The following is a 22,392-nucleotide window of genomic DNA, read 5'->3' on the forward strand; positions in this document are numbered from 1 at the left end:
TGAAGTAAACTGTAATTAAATATACTTTATTTATGCCTTTTTGAGTCCCACATGGTCCTACAATAGAAAATCTATAGTTAAAGTATGCTTCATTGATTCCAATTAATTTCTTCAGATGACACAATTCCCCAAGGAGTTATGTGTGTATAGGCTTACTGAACACCTTCCTTCTAAATATTATTCTGAGAACTTTTATACTCACTTGATGCAAAAAAGAGACATTACAATAAAGCATTTAGATAGCATCATAGCATCTATAGCATCATAGACTGTGCTGAGTTGAAAAAGATCCACCAGGATCATCAAGTCCAGCTCCTGGCCCTGGCACAGAACACCCCTAAGAATAGCATCATGAGCCTGACTGCATCGTCCAAATGTTTCTTGAACTCAGACAGGCTCAAGATGATGGCTCTGTTTCTCACATTTTCTTATTCTCTCTCTTGGTTACCACTTTTCAGAAACCTCTACAGGACATATGCATCATTAAGGCATCCATTTCCAATCAAGAATGCTGAAAACTGTTTCCTGTCCTCCTGCTTTGTTGGCCTTTTTGGATAGTAGCTATCTCATCCAATGAAAAGGTACATGAAAAAGATGGAAACATTCATTCTAATAGAATGAAAGGTCCTTTCTTGGTATAATGTTTGCTATTTGTTTCCAGTCTTAGACATCATAAATATCCAAGTCCTGCAGAAAATCTGTCTTTTAAATTGCAAGCATCCCTTCCACTGTCCTCTTTATGTTACATATCCCATTTCTTGGGTAAATGGCAATATATCAGATCCAAACACGTTCAGAGACTTAAAGTGGGATTGAATCATGTCATGCATATAAATAGAAGACAGGGTAAAATGACCCAATAAAAGCAATGCCTTTGACTGTTACTTAAACTCAGTGGCTTCTCACTGTCTGACCTCATCATAGATACAGAATTATGCTTCTGGGGAGAACAAGTATTTGTTCATGTCACACTGTTATGACAGAACAGGAAGCAATTATTCATTTCATTACATCTGCTAGGGCGTCCTGATTCAGAACACCTCAGGATGCATTCAGACAGGATCAACTTTTATTAAGATATTAAGATCACCCTGTTACAAAAGGTAGCACCCTGTTACAAGGGAAAGCTTATTATTGTAACCTAGAAATTACAGTACTCACAAAGTCAGTGGGTCAGACCTGCACCTTTCATCTTCTAATTTAACTAGAAACCTAAAAGTTGAGGTATATGACTCCTGTTGAAGCTGTGGCATTATACAGAAAGTCAAACATGACCTGTGGGATCAGATAGAGCCTGAATCCACACCCAAGAGTGTACAAACAAGGTGAGGGATCTGCTAAGAGTACCTTTATCTCAAAAGCAGTAGATCAGGCTGTTCACTTACCATTTAAATATATTTAAGCCATATTTGCCATCCAAAGATAGGCATAAATATATAAATTTTTAATACAAATGCACTTGTTTATTTATATATTTATCTGCTTACTTTAGAGCACTAATGTACAGTAACTGTAACTCTTCTTCCCAAACCCAACAGTAATTATTCTTTTATCTACTTATCAATTTATTGTGTAGCTGTGGGACATGCCTGTTTATTTCACTCAATTTGAAAGGTCTAGAATTGAGCAAGGCATCTAGAACCCCCATCATTCACCTGTCCTATTTAAACTTTTAGTGGAGATACAGCACATTCACCCCTGTATTGACTGAAGTATGAACACACAGCCAACACAGATCTGGTCATTGAATTTTGTCAGGAAACACTACTCTTACTGAAAGGAATTTTCAGGAAGAGATGTTAAAATTGCAGATGGGGACAGAAAAAGGTAATACTTGTTACACTAATGAGTTAGTACTAGAAAAAAAAATACAAGAAAATAAATGAGAAAAATATGTAAATGAGGATGAAATTCTACTTGAGGCAAAATTGAATTTGCTGGACATGCAGAAATTATTTGATGCACAGCTTGAGAGTTATATTTTGAGATTTAAATAAGAACTTGACCTAATCACTCTCTTGTATCATTTACATTTCCAGCAGGTGTCCAAATTACTTCCATCCTCTCATGAGCTATAAGGTATGAAGCCCTAGGACAGCAGCACTGCTACCCAATAACTGCATCAAGTGACTCACAACATGAATCTAGCTCATCAGGTAATCGACTAGCTTCAGGAAGCTGTCTGACCTTCCTCTCAAAAGTCAACATGGTTTCCTCAGCCTAAAATCTTTAACAATCTACCGTGTGTATTGCCCTTCTAAAATTTTTTCATGCTCTGAAGTTCAAAAACTATTCTAGATTACAATGTAAAAGGAAGAAAAATCTTTTATTGGCCACAAGAAGCATAGCTTTTATAACAGAGACTGCCTCAGAAGTATCTTAAACAATTACAGAAACTGCTCAGGGAAAGCATTTCATGTCAACCACAGAAAATTTTCAATATAGACAGAAATATATAGGAAGAGATATTCAGTTTATTTTACAGAAAGCTCAATAAAGTATCAATAAGCAACATAAGCCTTTCAAGGGTGTATGTTATATAGCAATAATCCATGCTGAGTACCATAGATGGCTGACAATGGCAGGGAATTAGCTCAACACAATTTACACCCTATTGTGCACTTCTGCTTAATTTAACAGCAAGAACTCAGCTTCCCCTGTGTGTTTCTATAATCATTTAACAATGGAAGCTTCATTCCAGAGATTTTCCTTCAAAATAAACCTGATCAAATCCTGACTGTGACAACAGATGGTGACAGAGCAGATGTATCATTGGATCTGAAAGTTCAGTAACTGTCAGTCAAGAGCTGCAGGATGGCTACTCTGAGGTACCACAGAACAGAATATTGGAAAATAATTAATTCAACAGACATGCAAAATTAGGAAGAAAAAAAAAAGAAAACAGAAAACAAATTACACTAAGGAGGGGGAACAAAATCACTGATTTTAATGTACTTCTAGACCTGACTTGATTTCTTTTGAGGACATGTCAGATTTCAGAAGAACTCTCTGTTTAATCACTGCATTTTCAAATTACCAAAACAATAGCAATGGAGCCTATTACTCTGCAATTAGTAATAAAAAAAGAAAGGTATGTGTTGCATTTCATACAGGTTTTTATCAGTAGAACAGATGTTGTCCTATCAATTCACCTGAGGGATGGAATTCACATTTTCAGATGCAACAGAGATGCATCACATCTGCAGCAAAGAACACTGGCTTGATTGACAGACAAGACAGTCACCATGACATTTGTGTGTACTCACTTTTATATAGTACATATAAGTTTGGTTTTATTAAATAAACTCACCGAGTCAAACTTCTAGAATTTTAAATAAGATTTAAATAAGATTTTAAATAAGATTGTTCTAACTGTAGAACTTTAATAAAACTTCACAACACCCTATTAAAGAGGAATATGAGGTGATGCAGCATAGCCGATCTGGTACATCTGTGTACAGTTGTTTTTATTACATTATATAAGAAGTAAAATCAAATGGGCATAGCCATGTATATTTGTGAATGCCATCAGATGTATCCTATCACCCCATTCTTGGCCATCAAGAATGTAAAATGTCTGAAAAAAACCAGGGCTCTTGACTGCACAGTGATACCCCAGTTTCTGGCCTTAGCATGGCATCAGTTAATTATGCCATGATCTTGTTTTAAAACTGAATTAAAGACAGTTAAACGCTCCTTCAAATTCTCACATGATTCTTGTTATAAACTGTCAACTTTGAATAGACCAGATACCAATTCCTTTCCAATAAAGCAGAAGAATTCTAGAGTGACACATTATCCTTAAAAGCCAAAATTATTTAATGAAAAATTCCTATCTTCTGGAGATACAAGTATCACAAAAATTCTCATGCTACATGTAGAAAGAAGAGAAATAGTGTTCAATGAAAAGGATTATAGCATTCCTCTCCACTATACTTTCCTTGTGAATTCACTGTATGAAAAGTGGAGGGTCACAGTCATTGTATTCGTCCTAACAGAGATGAAACATACAATATAGGAAAAAAAAATTAAAATACACTGCTCTGACATGGTATTTTTATCTGTTTCAAGTGAAACCTTGAGACTTGACTGTTGCCCATGTAGTAGAGAACCAAATGTCCATTTATCACATTTGTGAACATGTACGTGAACATAGCCATAATCCATGAAATGAAAAATCTACTCCTTGAATTTGCCACGTGCAATATCTGTTTTGTACCACTGCCTTGTTGAGTGAAATAAGTTAAAATGGGAGTCAGAAAGTTATGACTTTCCCAGCTGCAATTTACCAATTGTTCTGTAGCGACAGGAAGAGGTGAACTGCAGGCCAGCCTAAGATTTAGATTTAAGCCTAGAATTCCACTGTGTACCTAAGCCAGATGTTGTCAATTCATCCTCCTGGCATGGCAACCAGTAAAAGTCAAATCCCAATGAATCCCAAACAGCAAATGAGAGTTATAATGTGTAGTAAAATCTCTAGCGTTTGGTTTCTCACCCTGAAAAGGATCAGAAGGCTTTATAAGGACTGTCTTAATGCTCATTTCTCTAGATGCCATCAGGTCGATTTCCAGCCGAGACCAGCACATTTGCAAATCCATGGTGGAAAATGAAAAGATTCGGAATTGAAAAGGAATGGGCAGTGCTTGTCCTCATTACACCACCACGGAAAGCCTTAGCAGGGAGTCAGTGCTGCCTTTCAAAACTCACCTGCCTAATGATGGCTCTCACAGGAGCTGACATTTGCTGTAATCAGTGTAACAGCTCAGCAGAGGTCAGGAGTTCCAAGAAAAGGAAACATGCCCATCATTCCACTCCCATCTTGGCTGATCAGCTAGAGAAGTCTCTGGCTGAAGCATTGAAATATTCCATTCTTTGTGAGTCTCTGCTATGAGGTCTATATAATTTATTCTCTGAATTTATGGAAATTTTGTCTACAACATCATAATTTTTAGTGCAGATTTGAAATGTGCAGTACATTTTGAGTCCAAAATTATTTTTTTTTTTCTTAGCTACTTGCTATTATATTCTTAAATGTGACTATTTACATCCAACACATACAGTTCCAATATAAAAAACACAATTGATTTTCTATTTTTTACCATTTCAAGTGTTCTTTTGTTGCTGTTAACCCAGAGAGGAAACTTAATTTCACTCCTTTCCCACAATCTTCTTCAAAAATATTTTTTTTGCCTGTGGGGTCTTCTTCCAGAATTTTTTGCATCATCTTTCCACCATTATTAAATGTACTACCACCATTCTGAGAACTTCTTATTGTTTCATGCTGTCCATATAATAACCACCTTCTTATCAATACTCATCATATTTGATCTTTAAATTTTAATTAATGTATCTTATCTTTCTAACGATTTTCCAGACAAATCTATTTTCACAATTACTGAGTTAAAGGAAAGCTGACACATTATGTGCAGACAAGAAGTCTTTTCTAATTACTTTTATCTTTTTAACTTGCTGCAACAGTGAGATGTTTGGATAACACTACTGGAGTTGCAGCATCTTACACACCTATGCAGGTACATTTTTTTCATCACTGTAATGCTAACAAGTCTGTCTGTGCTCCTATTGTCTTCTCCATATCAAGAATATTTTCATGAAGGAATCCTAAGGGTTGGTTCCTGGATTCCAGTTTGACAACTGCCTTCCCTCTTTACTTAACTAATTAAAATCCACATATATATATATATATATATATATATATATATAAATTCTAAGTGAAAATAACCTTCAATTAATCTACTAGTGCTCATTAAAAAAACCTGTGGGTATTTTTTAAGTGAAATTAAATATGCACACCTCTTTTTTTAAAAAAGCATGATAGGATGAAGACAGCTTTCAAGTTCATGATGTGCTTGCAGAAAGAAGTTAAAACTAGCTGTTCAACCCCTTAGACAAAAATTAATTTTATTTAAAAGAAATCAAGATGGCAAGAGTATTTGAGATGATATTTTAATTTTTAGATAAAATATGTGTTTATATAATAAGTAAAAATCCTGTTTCTTCCCTGCATACCACGTTAACATTTGCTGCACATAAAGACAGAAATTAACCTTTGTGTAGCCTTTTCCAGCTCTACTCAAAAATATTATTTAATTATTTCACTTAAATATGGTGATTTTTTTCCTAACTTCTTTTATGCTAAAAAACTGCAACCCTCTCTACATAAGGTAAGCCCAAAAGGAAATCTGCTTTTGAATTCAATGTTCCATAAAATGTCAGACATCCACAGATAAAGAAACCTTTTTCTTCTCCAGTATTTCACAGGCAACAAGATCTTACCAGTCTCACTGCCCATCAAATCAGCCTCTCTTTCTATTTTGACCTTTTGACTGAGTTTCTTGAAGTGCTCCAGAGTAATTCCCTTGGAGTATAATGATTGGTGTTGATGAGAGATGAATGCATTATAATTGCAGGCTGTCCTAACAGATAACATGGCCAAAAAGCTATTAAAGCCAGGAAAGGTATTTTTGCTTTCCACAAGAGTTCTAATGAGGAATAAAATGCCTTGTTGACCCTGTGTGCTGAGAGTTCCATAACAGCAGAGATTCCTGAATTATATGTTAGAGTGGTGGAACATTATAACTGTTGTTTATAATTTTTTTGGTCTATTTTTTTTACAGTAATAAAGGCAAAGAGGTAAGTTCAGGGTGAATCATAGTAGTGAAAAGGGAGCCAGCTAACTGCTTTTTGTTCACTAGCCAGTATCTTCTTCCTTCTTTTGGGATAGGAGCATATCTTTGCACTCTCTGCATTTAATGTTATATGAAAAATATTAAAATTCAAAAAGCAAATGTTAACTTGATATATTGTAGCTTAATGTATACTTACCCATATAGTTATTATTGTTAATATTAGTAGTATTATACTCTTTTCATTAACTTTTTACATTTGTGGATTTTCTCAAGAAGAAAACAGAAAATAAAATAGAAGCATCTGCCTCCTTTGTGTGTTACACTCAGCACAATTCCATATAAATAAAGTTGGACTAGAGAAAGGCAACTGAGAAATACATTGACTAACTGAAGATTTTGTGTAAGGCAGATGAAAGCACTTTTCTTCCTCAAATCTGTCCTTTTGAAGGTGAGCTTACAGGTCAGTCCAATATATATTTCTCTCCTTCTACTAGGAAGCAGTTCTTTCCTTATGAATCAGGTTACTCTGTTTCCCCTTAACAGGTTTCTTAAAAGGAGATTGTCATTATATAATTAATAGTTGTCATACACAACATATACTTCATTAACTGCACAGTGTACTGAGTTTTATCCTGGTAATTTTTATTCATACTTGAATTACATAGTTGTGCAAATAGTAATTTGTTATGCCTTCATCTGTCAATAGAAAAAAAAGAAAAAAAAAACCAAAAACAAAAACCACAAAAAAAAACCCCACACCAAAAGACCATACATTTTTAGAATTCTGTAACACTGATTTATTCTGGCTAATTCTGTAGATGATAATGATAACATTCCCCTTTTATAGTAAAATTGGTAAAACACAATCTAAATAAAAGTATATATACCTGCATCAAATAGGTTAATTTGAAAAGATTAGGTATATTCTTACTTTGATGAAACAATCCAATTCCCTTTGAGTTGAGAAATTAAAATCACCAAGGTTCTCTCTAAAGAAAATCTACTGACAATTCTTCAGGTTGAATAATGAATAGCTATCACACAATTAAAGACAGTTCAAGTGAGAATTAGAATTATAAATTTAAAAAACCCCGAATGTTATTTTTCTTACCTGCTGGTTTACGGGAAAATTCCTGTTGATTTTTTTAATCTATAAAAATGAATAAAAAAATAGATTAATACTCAGTCACTAGAAGGAAAAACAAAACCAAAAAAAAATTGTATTTTAGACACATATATTAGATTCTCCCATCCAAATTATGCTTGCAAAATAGAAAATACCTTTGGCAAGCTCAGTTGAACAGTGGGATATTTCTGTGGTCACTTTGTGGTTCATTCTGCTGTTTAGAATCCAGGAGAGGTGCATGCATGCAAAATTATTTCTAAATTCTGAAACACTATGATTTTTTCTTTTTTTCTTTTTTTCTTTTTTTTTTTTTTTTCTTATTAGAAGATATAAAATAAGCTAGAATATTTAACTCTAAATAAAATTATTTCAGAGCAACTTACTGCCCACCACCAAAGTCATTAAACTCAAAGCAAGTTCCTTTCCTTAAGGAATGATGAAGATTTGGGCTGAAATAGCTTTGGAAATCCTAGGTGCAAAATCAAGTATGTAAAATCAGTTGTGATAATTGTTCGATTTTTTCTTAAAACAGACAATAATATGCCTAGGTGAAAAGTAAAGAGAAAACTAGTCTGTGACACCTATTTCATTATGAGCTTCTATTTAGCCCTGAAGTTCATGGACTCCATCTGAACAAATATTGCCAGCTTTATGACACAGAAGTGTCCAATACAAAGAGAATTATGTGTAGAACATACCCATTCCTACCATTACTAGAAGAAAAATGTTGTTTTTTAAGCATAAGTTCTGAAAGCCTTTGACAACCTAGAAAATCTAAAATGCACATTCATGACAGATACCTAATACCTAGAATAAAAACATATTTAAATTAAAGATACTGCCAGCTAGGTATCTATATAGAATGTATCTGAATTATCTGGAAATCCCTGAAACCACAGTATAACATTAAACTGCTTCAACCAACCTGCAACATATTTTTAGAAGAAAAGAAGAATCACCATTGAATTTCCTCCAGGGTTTACAATATTGTCCCTAAACAACTACATGCAGAGATGTGAATGGCAATGTATTTTGCAGACTTCAGAACCAGGCTGCAATGGCAAGCTCTTTGAATTCTTTGAATTCCTCATGCAAAATCTGAACAAATTTGTCACTGACATCCTACAGTTTTGCTATCAAAGGATAATTCCCACTGTCAAGAATATGCTGGCAAGCAGTTTTCAAACGTATCCTGCATCAAAAGTGTCAGAAGAACATCTCTAGCCTTCTTGCATGTGCATCAGCCTCAGCTTCTTCCTTTCCTCAATGTTAGTTAAGGAGAAGCATTAGAGGAACACGGACATTCAATGGATACAGAAATTGTAAAACATTAATCTATACAAGATACCAACTAACTTATGTGATTTTTTAAAATAAAAATCAGATAAATCACACATTTTTGACATAAAAATATTTTGAAGACTTCTGGGATTTATTCCTAAATGAAATGTTAATTACTCCAGCATGCTAAATCCCTGTTTGTGCTAGTAGAGACTATTAAAGTCCTTGTCAAAACCATGTATTTTCATCTAAGCAAAGGCTACACCTAATAGCCTGAAAATTTAAAGTTCTCGAAGAACAATGTTAAGAAAAAGAAATTTTGCTTTTCTAAACAAAATACTGAAAATATCTACTTGGCGGCAAGTTACATGTTAAATAATTTAAGATTGTTTTTGTTTACTCCAAACACAGAGATTACTTTCTTTTCTTTAACAAAGTACATTAGGTTTATTGTGTACTGTGAATGTTCTTCTGAAATGTAAATATATATTTGAAATATAATTTTATCATTCAAAAATTGACAGCTCATTTTCTGAAGTACAATCTAAGCATCTACATTACATGGTTGTTTTATCAACTACGTTTATCTTTCAGGTAAAATGGAGATTTCTTGAAATGCATTATTTTATTTCTTTTACAGAAACCTGAAAACTGCATTATAGTTGTTCAAGTCTATCTGAAACTAAAAATTGTTAAGTATGATTAATTTTAGGAACAGCTACATGTTTATCATTCACGTGCATAAATATTGGACATTACAGAATAAAAATGTTCTACAATTAGGCAGCATGTATATGTTCTTCCCAGCATGTTACAATGTACATTGAGTAAAATTTAATTTCCAGATCTAAAATATTTGGTAATTAAAACCTAAAAGTAAATATTTAACAGAAATGAAAAGAGAAAAAAAAATAAATCTCTGTTACTGGTTATCTAAAAGAGAAATGTTGCTTCAGTCTTCCATAACTCCACTTAACTCATTGTACTACTATGTGTTATTGAGCACAATTATAGCACACAGCACTATGTAACTGATGCAATTAAATAAAATTAAATTTGTTTTCATCACAGGACACCAATACAATACACTGCAAATATAAAAGAATGTAATATTTCTAAATAAAACACACCAGCAAGATACGATACTAAAAAAAATGGGGCATTCTGAGAATATTCTTTAGAAAGATGTGTTTATACAGAGCAATTAAAAATCAGGAATGGGACAAAAGGAGACAGAAGAAGAAGCAGCTAGAAAACAAACCCTTCTCTGAACACAATGTAGGCTGATTTGAAGGTAGCAAGAACTACCAGTTTCCACTTCAAGCATAACAAAACAGGTGCTGAGGGATGATATTCTAGTCTGATTCAATTTCCATGAACGCAAATTAGTTAAAAAAAAACCTAAGAATACCATAGAGAAAGTAATTTGGGAACTGATGATCAATTCAAGGTGGAAGGAGGAAGGAGGAGTCAAAAAGAAGGTCACTGAAGTATCTGGCATCTGACAATCAAATAGGTTATTGGTGATAATACAAGACCAATAATGGAAACATATAAATATAGAATGGTTTAGATGAGAAGCAATATTAAAGATCATCTAGTTCCAACCCCTACCATGGTCAGGGACACCTTTTACTAGATGAGGTTTTTCAGAGTTCCATCCAGAGTTCTGGTTTTGAAAACTTTCAGAGATGGGAAAAATATATTTTAGTGAAAGCTCTCAAAGAAGATTAGTTCAAAACATAACTGATTGTTTATGGTACAAATACATTTTACCAGATATGTTCCAAAAATTCATCTCACAGTATGTTTGGACATCACAGACATGAAGAATACTGGGCAGGGAGATGATATGAAGTGGAACATAATGAAAAACGTCTCATGGCCAAATTCAGTCATTTTTGTGCACTAAATGTTGCAACCACAGATGGATATTTTCACAGTGCTGGCTGTGACTGCTCTGCAGAGGAAACAAACAAGAACATGGAACACAGCACTTCTCAGCAGGTACACAAATGAGCAGGCCTTGGCTTCAGGTGAGCACAATGATTGCAAATGTTTGGGGCTTTTAAAATTTTATTATTTAAAATTCTTTGTGGCAGAGAAGCAGAAATGCAGAAGAATATTGTTCCGTGCTATTACGTTTTTTGCAAGAATTGTAGCCTATCATTGTTGCCCTCTGCTGAAATGCAGCTGATTAAGCTCATAAAAACTGGGATTTAAATTTTCATATTCAATTAAAGCTGAATTGAACTGTTCACTCTGCTGAGATATACTGTTTCAGAGCCTCTTGGGGCAAATAGTACAGCAAGAAGTATTTTCAGTTTCTATAGGAGGATTTTAAAGTGTAATTTGAAAACTACTATTTATTAGGGGGGTTTTTGACCTTTCTTACCTATTTATATTAATGAAATTTGCTATTTCAATTTTATCACAGGATCCCCATGAGATGATAAGGATATCACCAAGCACACTTGAGCACCAAGGACACTTAAGAGTAGTAAGATCAAGAGATATCAGGTTTCTCCAATCCTTAAAAATTTAAATAGAAGCAATCAGATGCTTGAAAACTCCACGTGGACCACACTTGCTTTGATCCTGTTTCAAAATAAACTATACTGTAAACTAGATTCAAAATTCTAAAGGGATAATGGGAAAGATGATTAATAGACAATTAAGATTCAGGTAATACATCTCGTCCTCTGCATGAAAGAATAACAGAGAAGCTGTTAGTTGTTAGGGCAGAGATCCTGACAGATACCATTGCCCTGGAGTACCTAGGGGAACAGCCAAGACTGAAGGGCAACATTTGAAACAAACAGGCACCAGTGCATTTTGCTGACTTAGGCAGTAAATAAGATACTTCCAAACTTTCACATATGATTTGATCTCCCATTTTCTTGCAGTCCATAGATATATAATTTTGACAGTCACAGTAATTTTCCAACTTAAAAAGAACCTTTTATTATTTTAATCTATGCTTGTTGTAATTTATATGGATTTCCCTGAACAATTTAGACTCTGTATCCTTCTCTATCAATTGTTTGCATTACACAACTACTGACTCACATTCATTAACAGCTAATTAAAATAGCATAGCTTGAAAAGAATGTAAATTCCTTACATAGTTCTTCATCTCATGCATAGAGATGAAGACGAGTAACAATACAGCTTGTGTCATTGGGATGTTAAGTGATTCCAAACAGGAAGCCAGATCATCAAAATCTGGAAGAAAACATGAGTCCATTCTGTGATAGTCTTATGTTAATGAATAACAAAGAGTACATAACACTTGAAATTACTAGTTGGCTAGTCTTACTTTCCATCCTTGCTGGAGTTTGTTTACCCAATGGGATAGTTAAGTTGTGGTAAGATTTTTTTGTTGTCCAAGAGTATATGTGCATTGAAAGAATCAGAGAAGATTTGAAAGAAGCATGCAACAGCCCCCACAAAACACATCATATATCGGTGAATGCATTCAAATATATGTATAATTGCCTACAGAACAAATATAGCAATTCTTGGTACTGATTTTACAAGCTGCAGTAGACTTTAGAGTTCACACTAAAAATCCATATAAGCCAAGTTACGCAAAATGATCAGTCAGTATGTTCTGGAAAATATGGTAGCATAGGAAATATTTAATTCACATCTGCTTCTTGACCTATCAGTGATGGCACCATTCTCTGCTGTGTGATGATCACATTTTACCAGCTGAATGGTTCAAAGGATAAAAGATTGTGTTCACTTCCATAATTTCTAGCATTTTCATGTCCTAGTTGGATTTTTCTCAAGACTAGACACACTGGATTGCAAACACACTCAGCCTGAAGGAACTCAGCATCAACTTCCTTGAAGGAAGAAAGGGAAAATCTCCAGAATATGCAAACAGTTACAGAGAGGAGAGGCTTGATTCAACACTGAATAATGCATAAGCACAAGCATGACCTCTGCTTTTGAGTCTGTTCCTATAGATACCTGCAGGCTGAGTCATCCTCACTATGGTTCCTAGATGAGAACAAAAGTGAGAACCAAGATGATATGTTTCAGCTTATATAATCAATGTTATAAAATCTCTCTTGGGAGCAAAAAAAATTACAAAAAGAGATCAAATATTTGTAAAGTTTATAGACAATGAGGACACTGTAGACATTATTCAGGAAGTCCCTATCCAGCTGTCTGAAGAAGTCCTAAAGTAGCAGATGGCTGGAAAGACAAAAGGAAATTTAACTATTCCTTTTTTTATCACCAGGCACATGACTAGATGGATCTTTATTTTGGTACAGTATAACAGTTCTCATGGATCATCCTAATCCATATGGAAAACCCTATATGGAAACTTCCATATAGAAGTAGAGGAAGAGAGGCCTGAGATAGTCTTGAGATCTCACCTGGAAAGCAGAACTCTACAAAGTTCCTTTTAAATTCTACTGACTGCCTTTGTATTAGCCAGCAGTACAAAACAGGCAGAGAGCTCCCATGTTTTGGTGAGTTCCAATAAATGCAGGTATTTAATAAATACTTTTGGGGACACTAAAATGTGTAATTATGGCTAGTAAAAGTCAGGAGTGCACCTCCAAAAACAGAAGCAGATGAATGCAAATCATTCCTAAGTGAGATGCTGAACTTTCGCAAGAAAATATTTGGATATTGACAGTTATTATTTGTTTTGGACATGTAAAAGCACTATCAAAGCACAAACAGCCATCCGAAATGTGAACACAAACCTGCATATTATCAAACCTTTCTCACTCAAAGGGATTCAGTGTTCCATTTAATACTACAAGCACAGAAATAATGGATCGGTATCAAAAGAAATTTTGTCAGATTTGTGCCTATTACACAGAAATACAGTGGGAGCCCTAAGGACAAAAGCACAAAACCTGCTCTTCAAACATCTGTGAAGTGCCAATAAAAGGTCTGCAATTAATTTTATTCAAATCAAAATTTTCTTTTTTAAAAAGTGTTGTGATTTTTGTACTTGACAGATGAATGGTGCCACTTAATCCTGAAATATTTAACAGCCATTCTTTAAAATGGATGTTACCTTAATGACAATGCTGCTGTTGTGCCTCTTTAAAGAAGATACATGTGCTACAAACACAGTTTTATAACTGTGAATCTCCATAAAAAAAATACCAACAGCAGAATGCATACTATTAGAGACACTGAAAACAAATTAAATCCAGTGCCTGAAGAAGCTATTATGGTTCCAGCTGAAAGAAAGAAGCATATGTCTGTATTGAAGATGTATTAGAAGGACTATGAACAATAAAAATTGAAAAGATATGAAAAAACCCTGACTCAGAAGGAGACACCAGAATCCTTGCTTCAGATAATGAAATGCAACTGGATAATTGTGACATATCATAACAGTAGTTGTTCACTGGAATATGAGTACTGCAGTACCAACACATGAAGAATAAAAAACTGGTGTTACTTATCACTACAGAGTAAGGAAGTCATGTCATTTTTCCAGCAGAAACCAAATTTAAACTGTTAAATTAAAATATTAAAAATTCATCTATGTGTTTCCCCTAGTTGAAAATACCAGATTTCATTACCTCTTGATTTTTCAAGGCAATTAAATAATATAGACAAGCCCAACTTCAATTTTCCTTTTCACTTGCCATTTCATTACAACTTAACATTTAGACAATATAATGCCCACTGTACAGTATTTACTTTTAGAGTTTTTCACAGAATGACAAAGGAACAGGGAAAAAACTTTAATAGTGTCCACAGTTTTTCTTATCCTAGTATTTCTGAATGCAAGTTGCAAGCACTGATACAAATTTGCTCATTCTATGACAATACAAAAGAACGGCAACATATGGCTGAAAAGCAACTCAATCGATCCAAGCTGTTTGTCGAACCCATTTGTAAAGTCCTGCCATGATGAGTCTCTTAATGCCTCATAAGTCAATCTATTAGCAAATACACCTCTACTTAGCATTGGAAGTTCTCCTTATATTGAGCCAGACTCCTTCCAGTTGCAGTTTAATCCCTTTGCTTCTTATGTAATCCATCACAGAACCAAAGAAGAAACTGCTTGCCCTTTGTGTAGTTTTTCTTAAGCTGAAACATTATTCTTCTTTTCAGTCAAAGCCAGTTCCATTTCACTCTGTATTTTCTTGTAAATTCATGCTATTGTCAAAGAAGCCAGAGCCGACTTTGGGAGGCTACTTTTGCATATGGGCACTGAGTGACACACATTTTTCCTGAATGACCAGGAGAACTGACTAGCACATTACAACAGCTCTGATCCCCTCAGCTTTCCTCCAAGAGTCTTGTAGTCACTTTTTATCTGCTTAATGACACTGAAATCAGTCATGCCTGCATGAATGAGCAGTCCCAGCTAATTGTCATTTGACTAGATGGCTTTGGCAATAGCCCTCAGATTTAAGCTCTTGGTAGACAGAAGACTTCCCACAATATTAGGTCTAGATGCTAGAGCAAAGTTTTCATCACACACAGGAGTGAGTCACTCATGACCAACCAATACATCTTTTCCTCATGGGAAAAATGATCTTTAATCTCACAGCTTTTTCAGCCTGCAAGGCTTCCGTTTTATTTTTAATCCACTCTGTCATTAGGCTTGAAGCTTCAGCTCCTGTGGGCAGCATTTTAATTCATCACTGCCTGAGAAGGGATCATTTCCCTGTGAAGAAAATCTGGAAGTTGAAATGTCTTGTTAGCTAGGTTTTCCTCATTCACAGTAGGTGCTATTGTAGATCTTCCTGGCTTATTACCAATCACCTTCTCCACACCCCCATTCCAGATTTCACTCTCTCTGTCAGCTTTCCTTTGCAATTTCTCTACCTACTTCTTAAGTGATTTCACCAGCACATACGTTACAGCTGAGGCATCTTCCTCCCTCCTCAGCCTTCTTTGGGAAGGGAGCTGCAAACCATAACTCCTACAAATTCAGTTTAGGATTCAGATTTAGACATCTATAGTTTTGGTTCCTAGCTGAAGCTTCCACTTGAAATGTTAGTCAGTATTGGAAGAAAAATATGTCACAAGTCAAGTTAGATTTTCATCAGAGGTTTGCTGAATTATATGTTAATTATATATTAATTATATGTTAATTATATGTTAATTATATGTTTGCTGAAGCTCATCTCTCTCCTTGTATTCCTTCCCCCTAAAAGTCCTATCCACAGCTTTTGAGCCACTTCTTTAGTGAGTCAAATGGCTCCTTACCTTTTAGGTCCCTCTTTCCAACCTGGTCTTTTCATTCTGACTGTACTGAAATAGAATAAAGCAGTTTATTGAAGACTGTAACTAAACCTATTTTGCTCATTTGTCCTCAGTCTATAGGCAGTTTACTGACCTTTCTCATGAAGAGTTCACAGTTTGACAAGTTTGCACTGTTTCAGGATTCCTCAGTTTTTTTACAGATAACATTTGCAGTTCACAGTCCAGCATTTAATATGACAAAATGGGTAGTAAAATAACAGAAGAAATGAGGAATTTCATACCATCGCATCATATACAATTATACATAACATGAGACAACTGTCTTGACAGAACCTATAGAAATGTAGCCAGTGATTTTTAAAATACATTTAATACTTACACCACAACATACCAGTCTAAATTAATTCCTGCTGTCAAAATTCATTACGTTGGCCAGTTGCCAGTAGCATAGACAAATGCCTTTACCTGAGGCAACAAAGCTAAAGAGGTTTTCTGTAGTGTTTATAGGTATTATATCATCCACTCCATAATCAACCCATTCATTTACTTTAGTTTGAGTGGATTAAAGATAAAATTATAAAAACACCTTGTCTTTGCAGTATTATGTCACATTTCACTTCTTCTGTCTAAGAGAATTACACTATTCTATTGTCTTGAAGCTCTCAGGAATAACAGCAATATTTATGAGACAATTTGGCTGACAGCACCAGATAAACTACTTATAAGCTAAAAAATCACTTGTTATTACATTACTTAGATTATTTGCTTGACATAATGTGAAATAGTTGTTGAGAATTAGGTTCACATGATAATAAACTTGGTAGTAACACAATTGCTAAATTTTATATTACAAAAGAAATTTCATATGTCACTGTAAGATTGGTATAAACTCCTGAGTTTTTCAGTACCTATTTCTGCTGGAAGCTCCCCATTCATCTGTATAACAGATCATTTTAAATTTTACTTGAAACACTACAAAATTACTTTGTAGTGCTTGTATATTTAAAAGACATGTCCTCATATTTTATAAAATACACCCTGCCCCTCCTCGTGACACAGAACAGGCCTCACTCTACTCTGTATTCAGATTAATCATGGACTCACTCTAGCACTGTATTCAGTTATACCCTGAGCTGACTTTTAATGAGAAAGTCTTTTGCAATAAAGCTTCCAGATTGTCATAAATAGGAAAGATTGGACTCTCCTTAACCTTTCTCTTAACAAGCTGCTGATGCATTAACTTAAAAAGTCTTGAATTTCATTCCCTTCTAAGGAATACAGCTCTCTCTACTGATCTCCAATTTCACCTCACGACTAAGAATTCATTATAAAATAGAAAGCAAAAATCTCTGTAAATATGGGTTTCCTCAAGTATCTTCTGGTGTTTCTGAAACAGGAATGCTCAAGCACTGGTCAATATATAAGTGTAAAGAGCTGTGTGTCAGTGGGACAACGGATGAAAGGTAGGCCAAGGGGTAGAAGATGTCAAGGGAGAAAAAAGAGTAGGGTAAAGGTTTTTGCACAGATGAATTAATTTTCAAGCTCAGACTTCTTTTCCTTCTTCTTTGAGAAGTGTGTTAAAGAACCATTTAATTTTAACAATATTGTTAAACTGACGCTAATAGTAGGTGGTGTATTTTTCTTGTTTTTGATACGATCTTGTAATCCTTAAATAGTGAGAGGTGTAATAGTTAAGATCAGTGGGATTTTCTCCAACCCTTCATAAATTTCCAATTTATTGGCAATAAAAAAGGCTAAGACAGGCACTGAGGATGTTAAAAGAAAATTTATAGACGACTTTTTCTTTAGTGTGCATTTTGGACAGATTTCAGAACAGCAACTCCCTGTCTAATTGCATTTCAGCAGTAAAGGAGATTGTTTAGTCAATCAATTGCTCTATCAGTATTTCTTGTAGTTCAAACATGACTTAGAGAGGGTCCATAGAAGGGCCACAAAGACAATGAAAGGACTGGAAAGCTTGCCATAAGTAAAGGCTAAAAGTACTGGGATTGTTCAGCCTTGAAAACAGAGGGGTTAGGGGAGACCTTATTACTATATATTACCAGTATTTAAAAGGTGACTACAAAGAAGATGGAGACTCTCTTTTTACAAGAAAGTCATAGGGAAAACACAGGGGCAGTGAATACCAGATACTGCCATGGAGATCCCAATTGAACACAACAGGAAAATTTTTGACAATGAGAACAATCAGTCATTGGAATAACCTCCCCAGGGAAGTGGTGGACTCCTCAACTTTGGATACTTTTAAGATTCACAGGAATGGGATTCTGGGCATCTTGTCTAGACTGTGCCTTTGGCAAGAAAGACTAGATCAGATGATCCTTGAGGTCCCCTTCCAACATGATATTCTAAGATTCTATAATGTCATAAGCTAATAAATACAAATAATATTATCCCACATTTTCAAGATACCAAGATGTGTACATTTCTCTAAGTTTCAACATTATAAGCAGTATCAGAGGAAGAATCATCCTCATGACACTTAAATTACTGGAATCAATTAAAAAAATATTCTTTCTTTTTCCACAATGATTTCTCTCATTATTTTAGTGATGTTCTAGCTGTCTATTATGGACTTTATCTTTCCTGAAAGAAAAAGGCATGTGCACGGTTACTGAGAAAATTACTCCAGCTCTATAGTTAAAAGAAAAATGAGGAAACAAATTATTCAACAAAGGTATAATGATGAAGATAATAGCATAAGTGGAACATAAAAGCTATCATTTAAAAGTGAAATGCATATATCAAGCTGTAACAAAAACAGATGCTGCGTAGTAAGTAAAATTGTATGTGATTACATTATTATATATTGCCACAATGAGAAAATTAACTGCATAAACTTGACAATATTACAAAAACACTTAAAATAGTATTATATATGAAAATGGTGTGTTATTTTAAGAAATTAGAACTGAAAAAAACAACTAAATATCCGAATTACTATGACTATTACACTGTCATGCCTATTCATAAAGCTGTGAGAGCATCAGCTCAAAGCCCAAGAAGAGAATCCCAGCAATATATGAAGGCAGCAATTCCATCAAATACAGAATAACTCTTTCACTCTGAGTACTAACTGTTCTTAGCAGGAATTAGGCGGATGTTAAAACACTCATTACAATTTGCAGAAGATTTAGTTTCGAGCTGGTCAGAACTGGAAAACATACAGCTATATGAAGTGAGTTTTTACTCTGAAACCATATGCACTGGCTGTTCTGTGCCACACAAAATTTATAGCTCCTACTTTACTGCAGTTTATTTAATCTAGAAATTTCCTGTACTTAGCAAATGGATTTAGAACAGGAGCTCAATCTCTTGTAAGTTTTAAGTAATGAGGATGTATTTGGAATGCATATATCTAAAATGCTTCTCACTAATGCATACCTAATACCCTCTCTGATTTCTAAGATGATCTGACTTTATTCAAGATTGTGTCACACTTATTAATGGTGACAATAATTTGTTTACAACTGACCTTTTGAGTAAATTCTGATTAAAAAGAGCATTCAATACCTTTCTTTTATTGTCACTGTCTGCCAATAAGTTTATTTTCAAAATGGAGTCAGCCTACCCTTTTCTTCTCCTCTCTGTTATCAATGGTATATGTCAAAATTATTTGCAGTCTTACTGCTTGCCAGCTGAGATCTCATCTTGTCCTATCGTTTCTGGTTCTATGTAGACAAGGGATACTTCCCAAGCCCACTCTTAATTACAAATTCTACTGAACTACTGATTTCCTCTGTTTTGGGATACTAAAGAGTTAATCATTTAGCCATGACACTTCCTTTTCTTTCCAGTGGACCAGTAGAACAAGCATCTTACAGAAAATATGGCTATCTAGTGAATTTTGATTATAAAAGTATTCATATGTGAAAATGTAAAAGAAGTTATTTAGCACTGGTAACACTATATGTACTGGTAGACTCCTTTGTGCTCAACAGGAAATACTAATGAAATAACAGGAGTAAACACAGAGATAGAGACAATACAGAGAATACAAAGAGCTAGTAAGAAGATGATGAAAGGCTGATAAAAAGATTGGCACTGTTGAAAACAATCCCTTTATTCATATGAACTTTTCTAATCTTCTAGTGCTTGGGATAGAAGATGCAACATGCGAAAAAAAACCAAAAAAACAACAACAACAAAAACCCACAAAAACAAACAAACCCAACAAAATCTTTTTTCAAGCTGAAAGGGTAACATTTCTGGAGCTAAAGGGTTGTCTATTCAAATCTAAAGGGAAAAAAAAAGCATGCCTCAGAGTTGTAGTTTGACAACATAAACCAAACATGGCCAGTGAAGCTACACAGACCAGGAATGAGGCAAGTTTGTTTCTTTATCATTTGCTGATGACCTGGTAAAGATGCAAACTGCCTCCTAAGTCACCCCACTGTAATGACTGAGTTGTATTATAACCAGAAGTAGGAAGTTTCCATGAGTCTATTTTTAAACGGGTTTTAAAAAAATGTAAGCATAAAACAAACAAGATGTGATTTATTTTGGTTTGGTCTATGAACTTACAAAGGTAAAGTGAAGTGGATTTTGGATCAGAAACTAAATAGAGGTCAGACTGCTATAATTGCTTTAAGCTAGGTTTGGCATACAATCTATCCAGCCATGTAAATGGAAAATTAATTTACTGGCAGAGCCATCTGCAAGCCTGGATGTTCTAAAGTTCTACTTCCTATTTGAACAACAGGGACTACTCTTTTTTTTAGTCACATTGCATACTCCATTTTCGTGACTGCTGCTTATTGTATTTTTGAGATGAAAATGCTGTTTATGGTTGCTGTTTCGTAAATGAATGAACTAATAGCCACACTGCTGCAGCAAGAGTAGTTAGCTTAATTAAGGTGCAGACACATTGCTAAATAATCTGGAGAGGTATACTGACTATCTCGTTAAGCACATGACTTTAAAAATAATCTGTTTAAAACAGCTTGTCAACAGCCTCTTAGGACTTGGCCTGCTATAACATTTTAAAATATAGTTTATGTTTATACAGCAATATAAAGATCCATTTATGTTAATTTGGTGCAAAAGGAAATAATTCTGATATCAAACATGCTTACGCTCTGTGACTTATAAATTATTTAAAGAGAAACTGGAAAGGAATGTTAGCTCCATGACTCCATAGGGGTTATGTCAGCCTAAGGCACGTTTCTTCCTGTGAAACACTCTATTTATGATGTTAAAAACAGAAACCCTTTAAAATTAATATTTCTATAGTTACAAAATGAGAAATACATTTTAATGGAATGAACATACTATTTAAATGTAAGTTTGAGAAGCCACCAGTGGGTTTTTGGTTTTTTTTGCCTGGGCATAGAACTAAATAATTGGTAAAAATAATATATTCACTCCCTGTAACATCTTTATCACAGAAAAATATGTACAGGTGAAAGCCCAAACATTGATGTCATTGGTCACTTGTATTTAATTTAATAAATATAAAGCTAAGGCACTTCATATTTTTTTGTTTCACATTTGACTTGTTTCATAGATTATTTTTTTTCATTTTTGTAGTTGCATTTCCATGACTTTCTTTGCAGATATCTGAAGTATCTCACTGAGAAATGAGAAAACTCATTTCAACACCTCAGAACTCTTCATGGAAGCGACTAATAACATTAATACACAAAATGGGATCTGAAACAGTAGAACAGGTATCTGAACGTCAGGTCTTTCTGTGTCTTTGGCAGAACCTTTCTTTGTGAAGGGTCCTTATTAAAATTATTTTCACAATCCTGTGGACATTTACCAATAAAATGCACCTTACTAAAGGTTTTGAGCATTAAACTTTACTTTTTTTTTTTTTTTTTTTTTTTTTTTTTTTTTTTTATATTCTGGAGAGAGTTTAAGTTATTCAATCATTTTGCTTCCATAATGTTTTGATTAACTCCCTCCTTCTCCATGAATGGGAACCCTCAATTTATCTTTTTCATAATGCATACATGAGAAGAGAAACATTTTTTCCTTTCTGAACAAAATAGTAAAACAGAGCAATGGATGCTAGGAGTTCTAAATCTACACAGCTGCTGTAGGCTAGTATTCCAGTGAAGAAATATTAAACAAATATATATTTAAGAATACCCAGTAAAACTTGTATCT

The 22,392-nt window shown here is 34.4% G+C and overlaps 1 protein-coding gene across 5 annotated transcripts in view; it reads right to left on the bottom strand.

Moving 5' to 3' along the window:
- The window catches only part of SNTG1 (syntrophin gamma 1), a 315,782-nt gene that overhangs the window by 60,174 nt on the left and 233,216 nt on the right, over nt 1-22,392 (bottom strand). For all 5 annotated transcript variants that reach the window (XR_015286694.1, XM_086888380.1, XM_086888383.1 and 2 more), the window contains one exon: nt 7,759-7,797. Coding sequence is in view for 4 of the 5 variants with exons in the window: in XM_086888380.1 (XP_086744506.1) it covers nt 7,759-7,797 (39 nt within the window). In the remaining variant the exon portion in view is untranslated. The remainder of the gene's footprint in view (nt 1-7,758; nt 7,798-22,392) is intronic.

This window comes from Cyanistes caeruleus, chromosome 1 (genome assembly GCF_971803275.1).
Source record: "Cyanistes caeruleus chromosome 1, bCyaCae1.hap1.1, whole genome shotgun sequence".
In the NCBI taxonomy this organism is placed as follows: Eukaryota; Metazoa; Chordata; class Aves; order Passeriformes; family Paridae; genus Cyanistes; species Cyanistes caeruleus.